Source organism: Hetaerina americana, unplaced genomic scaffold (genome assembly GCF_022747635.1).
Source record: "Hetaerina americana unplaced genomic scaffold, ioHetAmer1.1.p SCAF_3, whole genome shotgun sequence".
In the NCBI taxonomy this organism is placed as follows: Eukaryota; Metazoa; Arthropoda; class Insecta; order Odonata; family Calopterygidae; genus Hetaerina; species Hetaerina americana.
Genome location: NW_027286874.1, coordinates 43,502,521 through 43,509,205, shown reverse-complemented (window position 1 = coordinate 43,509,205; position 6,685 = coordinate 43,502,521). Strand labels below are relative to the sequence as shown.

Below are 6,685 nucleotides of genomic sequence, written 5' to 3'. Positions count from 1 at the left end.
GCGCCATCTTGAACTCGGTGCTAATCTTCCGTGTTTTCGTCAGAGGTAAAAGGGGAGGTGGATGACACTCCCTCATTCTTTATATGTTTCGTAGTAATTCATTCACTTTGACACATTGGCGAATAGATAATAGGTAAGTACCCATTTGAAGAGTAGAAAATATTTTTATTTTCTCCATTAATTCAGTACAAAAGTAATAAGTACTAGTCCTTCCCTCCCAACATAGACGCTCTAGTCCTTAGTCTGTGATATATCAGGTGATTAAATCTCAGTCAGCTAAATTCCTGCCTGTTCCAAAACATTTACTCACAAGCTTGCATTAAGGTAGTGCCACAATTCATTTGTAAACGCCAGCTGATGATGTCGTAAATATGCCAGTCACTGTGATAACTAATATCTTACTAATATTATATGTTTATAAGTTTGATATATTTTAGTTTAATTTTTTCATTTACTTTTAATTTAAAATTATTTTACCTAATGCCCAGGGTATCACTTCATGTTATGATATATAACATTTTAGTTCGACAAGCATTCCCCTTCGAGAGTAGGTTAAGGTTGAGTAGCGATTTGCTGGTTTTTAGGTTATAAGTAATGTGAAACGTCATTTCCAAGGAGAAGTACAGTTCATCAATTTGAATGTTCACAGAAAATATTACTGCCGAAATGTAATTAAGGTATTACGCGATAGGAAGGTATGTTTTATTGTTGTAATTTTTTCTTGGACTTATGAATGGAGTTCGACATTAACTTACTAATTTGGATTTTCTGCAAGTTAATTGCCTTGACGAGACTGAGCAACCAAGTTATCAGCAATCCAGGGTTCCAAATTTAATGAAGTAAACTTTTCCTTTGATTTATGTTGGTACTAGCTTGCAGAGTGTTTCTGTGTGGGTATAGTCAATTCCGAGTAAATCGATAAAGGGTAACATCTACCGTGATCGCTTCATCATTTATACAAACACGTAGGATATCATTTTACCGAAGTAAGTATATCACATTATTTAATGTTGAATTTTGTGCTTGATTGCAATGAGAAAAAGAGTGTTATTATGATGCGAATGGGAGGGTTTAGTTATGTAAACTGGGAGGCGCAGAATACACGTGATTCTTCCCTAGACGCAGTGAAAAGCCAATTGTAGCTTTATCTAATTAACACTGCACCTGCAAGGTTGCTGTTCTTGTTGCGTCACCTAGGGAAAAGGCAGTATCACGATCGTTGGAAGGAAGCTATGGGAAATAACCACAAAAATTAGATTATATGGGGCTTCTTTGTTATGCTCTCTCCAACTCCCATGTTCATTTCATACCTTTAAGTCCTTAACTCCGCTGAAAGGATGTCAGTATATTTCCAAATCGGACCATAACATAACGGTGGAGGTAGACTTCGTGCAGCTTGATGAAATTAGCGACGTCACTCGAAATCGATGGAATAAGAAAAGATGGAAGTGAATAGTTAATGTGAGAGTGCAGTTGTATGTGAAGCAGGCTTTGGTGGAAGTGTTTACTTTTAGAGGAATTTTTTGGCCTTGCCGAGTCTTGAGTAAATGTTATTCATGATTGTCCTTACATGACGGGCCCTGTTAGCTTCCAGTTCTCCACCATTGAAATAACACGGAAAGGATAGCCTTGCCGGAGTGGATTGTTGAGATTTATTTCCATTTGTTGCATAGTGCAAATAATTCAAGGTAAGATAAAGTATTCCGTTTATCGTTAAAATACGCTTCGCTTTCCTCGTGACGATGACGAGTACTGAAAATGTCAAATTTAGTTTGTGATAAGGACGATTTCTTTGCCATTATCTTCTATATTATCCATAGTGTAGTCAGAAGTGGCATACAAGCGTTCATATCCGTTACTTCGAAAAAAGTTGAGAGCGCAGACGGCAATGTTTCACGGTGTTGTGCTAGTTGAATGTTATCTTTTTGCTGATATACATTTATAGCCTGCTGTCATGGAAATTTAAAGTGTTTGCATTTGTTTAATTTTTGATATAACCTTGTTTTGCGGTAGTTGCATAGTTTTGACCATTCATTATTTTTATAATGTTTATTTGGAATATTGTTTTGATACCATTTATACCATCTGTGTAAAATTATGGGATGTCAGAGGGAAAAATCTTGCCATAAAGCCAGTATTTATTATAATAAAAACATACTGTGTCCATTGGAGAACAAACACCTTCAGTCGTACTTCGGTGAAGAGTCATATTTTTGGGGAAAGAATATGAGTCATCAGTACATGTTGAAGTGAAACTGTTTGCATTTTTGGTATTTTCAAATGCGATAGCAAACTCCCTCATCATTAAGACTACTGAGAGCATTAAGAAATTATATTAACACTGGACTATATTGGAATTATTTCTTTTCCATTTAGATGAGAAAGGGAGCCACGGTGAGGGAGGAACTTATGCAAGCAAATATGGCTGGGATAAGAAGAAATTTAAAGAACCTAGCTCACAATTACTCTGATGCTCAGGTATGTAATTTAGTTACATATTTTGTTATTTTATCTATCAGAATTAACATAATGTGCTGCATATTCCTATGTCAATCTTGTCTGCATACACAGTGGAATTTGTCATGCCTTAAATATCGGTGTATGTTATCAGAAGTTGTCTGTTTGAAACCAAGAGCAATAGTCATTCCTAACATGGCAATATTTTGTGGGATGATTGAGTGATTCTAATTCTGATACATTATATTTTGTATGTGGATAAGCACACAATAGGTCACATAAAGAATAATTGGGAGTTACGAAAATACGAAAATGTTCTGCTGAATATCCCTTGGGAAGTCTTTTATGAATACACAGTTGCATTTTCTATGCCTTAATTGTTGGTGATAATTGTTAGTTAGATGAAGACGTGTTTGACGACATGGACAATAGTTATTCCTAAACATGAAAATATTTTGTGGTATGAGTGAGTGATTCACATTATGACCCATATCGTTTATGATAAATTGCTAAAGGCACTTGAGGCCATGATTCAATTGATGACAGTAGAAATTGCAAAACAAATCCTTTCAAACCCACTTTTGATTGGAAAAAATGGACCGAAAAATCAGCCTCTTTCTATTATGTACATCATTTATGTGGTTACTTGTTCATATTTTATTGAATAATTTATCATTTAAGTATTGCACCATGTTTTATTTTACTTAGGTTGCTTAAAACCTTCAACTATCAGAATCTTCCAGTAATTTCCCAGTAAATTAAATTAGTTGATGGAAAAGTTTTATTAATGCACAATTCGAGGTGAAATATTTTTAAATTTGATTTAAGATTTTGAATGTTGCTTAACTGCTTGTTCTCAGTTTTAATGAGCTTTATTTTGGCATGCATCCATTTGTGAGTGGTTTTTTGGTGGTTGCTACTATACAGAAAATAAATTCAAAATTTCTCAGAAACTGCATTATAAAAAATAAATTTACCATAAATGATATCTCAGAGTTTAATGCAGTCAACCTTCAGGTCTATTGTAGTATTTGTAATGAATGCGGGTAGAAAGCAAAATAGACTTACAAATTATAAAAAACTGCAGGAGATACTGTGACAGTAACATTTAATGGAGTCATCCACTAATGCGCATTACGATGCAATAATTCCAGTGTAAGAGGATGCCTTGGTAGCTTAACTGTCCAAAGCACTTGGCCGGAAATGGAGGGATATGGGTTCAAATCCTGGTCAATGCATATAATAATGACAATTGGAGAAAATATACTTAGGTAGAAAGACGTATGGTTGTTTCATTTTCATATATGCTACATTAAGTTTTCCAGTTGAATCATTGCTTGTTCCTATTACATATTTTTGAACCACCAACATAAATGTATACCCTTTAAATCATACCCTGAAGAATTGGATGAAGTGTTTTTATATTATTCACATCAATATCTACGGCTAACTATATTAATGATGAACAGTGAGCATGTTGAGTTTTCAAGATAAAGGGTAGTACATAATATGATTTTGTTGTCACTAGCAATGTAAAAAGTCACTTTCATTCCGATGTTGACTAAGATAAGACTTTATGCTGGAAGCCATAAAATCAGCCATACTCAAGATTAGTATAAATTCAAGTAGCTAATTTCACCCAAGTTGTTTTATTTTTCGTGCCCCAGATCTTCCCAGGGTATTAAAGGGATAACAAGGGAAGAGTATTCTTTATTCTGATGTTTAAATTTCAGATCAAGTTGGTTACAGTATAAAGTGTAGTCTACCCTCACCTATCAAACCAAGTTAATGGTTGATTATTGTCGTTTTTTATAATTATTAATGTGGTTCAATTTCCTATTGATCAGATCCTGGATCATTCTCTATGGTTGGTTATATCGTGACAATTGTAATGTAGACTGCTAGGCAGATTTCGAAGTTATCAGGCTCAGGTTCACTAGAACTTCATATATTGATAATGGCAAGTGGTTTTATAGTTTTCTTTGCTTGATCCAATCAAGAAAAAATAATACATCTATGATGGGTGCATACTCAAGTAGCATTGAAGCTCTCTGTAATGCTTTGTTATTTTGCAAAATTCTCTCCCAGAATTGGGTATCAACTACCATTTGATTAAGAAGAAAGTATTTAAGACCAAATAAAAATATATCATGAAAATAAGCTTGGGGATCAATAATAACCTATATGCAGTGACACTTATTTTAGAGTATCACTGGCACAACTGAAATGAAATTCTTTTAACAGTAGTTACTGCAGACAGTACTTGTCGTCATGGCTCCCTTGAGACAGCCGCACATATGATGCAATTTTGATATTTTCATTTTTAATTCCTCATGGAAGTTGATTCCAGGTGATCCTTTGAAATCCATATGTCCGTTTAAGTAATTTAATTTCCTCTACAAACTTATGCGCATAGTGTTCAATATTCTTATAATTGCTGTAAATCCCCTAATTTTTATTTGTCTATACTTTAGCTAACCAAAAAGCCAAGGATACCTTTCAAGTCCATCCTTAGCTCTCAGTTTAGATTTTATGGTTATGTTATTACTGTGTTCATTCTAGGTGTAGTGTCTTTTGAGTTATCATTTTCCAAAATTATTTTTAAGCACATTATTTCAGGGAAAGGTAAAACATCAATTAAATTGGAACAATGGCTCTTGGGAAATAGTCTCAACTACATTAACTTAAGCAACCAGCTGAGTTTGTGAATACGTATGAAAATATTTTTTAAGTTCATACATTTATTGAAACCTGCGATTATGTACAGACCAAAAATTTAAATTATCCTCATTTTTTTATTTTTTATGCAGGCAGCTATCAATCAATCAATGCTATCAAATCCTCAAATTTATATTCACATTGCAATGTTTAATTGTGGACATTATCCTCAATTTTTTTATAAGAGTAGGCAAGTGCAAACAATTTTCTCCCTTCGCCGATTTCATTCATCTCTAGCAGAATATCAACCTTCACCTAACGAAGAAATTGACCTCAGCTGTCAGCCACCTTCTTTAATATCTGATACTGCTGGTAAATAATTTTGTATTACCATATCAGCATTTCAACCTCATATTTTTCATTTTCACATTTTTTCCAGATTGTATTCCTAATCTTTAATTATAATCATATATCATAATGGTTAAATGACACCCATCAATCAGTTGGCAATATTCCACCACGTTCTTTAGGGATGCAGCAATTTGATTTTGAGCATTGTCTAAAGGATCATATTAAAAGTAGTATAAAAATGATATGGCAATGATACATACCTAAAAATGTGCATGAAATTGCTTAAAGGATTCAATACTTGAACTTATCAAACTTGAAATACTTGAACCCTTCAAAGTGGAAAACTTCCATGATGTTAGATCTGGAAGTGTATTTAGTTAAAATTTATATATTAATCTTCCCCTTAGTATATGTATTCAGACCTTCATGAATAATGATAAAATTTAACAATTTGATTTCTGTGTCCCCTTCAGGTTGAATTAAGAGTTATATCTGCGTGAGATCACGTGTATCAAGAGTATTGGATGCCTCAGTCATATTCCTGCTACCATTGTAAATTTTTTTACATGATAGTGACTACTCATATTTGCACTCATTATTGCAGTTGAATACAGTTCACATATTTCTGTGTATGATAAATAAAATCCACTCAAATGGAATGTTAATAAACTAAGGCTGACCTCAGGTTTTCATCGTGTGATGCCATGTGAGAGTAGGTACTCATACGTCAAGGTATAAGTTCCATGAAATGAATTCATCAGTGTCATTCACCTTAGGTTTCACCAGTTATCTTCTAAGTTATTTTCTTCTTGAAATCAATTGAATTTGGGACACATTGATAACAAAAAAACTGTGGCACGCATGCTACTATATTATCACCTAGTGAACTCAGACATTTTAGTCTTATCATTGTCACACTTGTCACTGTAAAATATATTGAATCCCATTCCATTTTAAATTAATATCCTCATAAAGAATTTAGCACACTATCATAAAAGGTCATATCTGGTTTGTTACTTCCCAAATTCTGAGGTAGTTATTTGTTGTGAGGAGTTCTCACTGTCCCCATGCATTATGGCTGTCAGCAGTATGGCCTTAGACCTATGGTCAACATTAAACAAGAATTATAATTCAAATAAGGTTCTATTATGCAGAAATTTGTATGCATGCTTAAGATTTTCCATCCATAGAATTAATTTTCAATATTTTTCATCATTAC

General features: G+C 33.6%; 1 protein-coding gene across 7 annotated transcripts in view; it reads left to right on the top strand.

The window, feature by feature from the left end:
- The first annotated feature begins 19 nt into the window (after positions 1–19).
- lqf (epsin homolog lqf) overlaps positions 20–6,685 on the top strand; it is a 41,176-nt gene continuing 34,510 nt past the window's right edge. For 2 of the 7 annotated variants that reach the window (XM_071588848.1, XM_071588849.1), the window contains exons 1-2: positions 1,229–1,688; positions 2,377–2,478. In XM_071588848.1, coding sequence (XP_071444949.1) covers positions 2,377–2,478 — 102 coding nt within the window. In that variant the 5' untranslated portion in view covers positions 1,229–1,688. Of the gene's footprint in view, positions 134–1,227; positions 1,689–2,373; positions 2,479–5,415; positions 5,488–6,685 lie in introns of those variants that run through there. The other 5 variants (XM_071588845.1, XM_071588844.1, XM_071588846.1 and 2 more) reach the window with 5 other exon arrangements.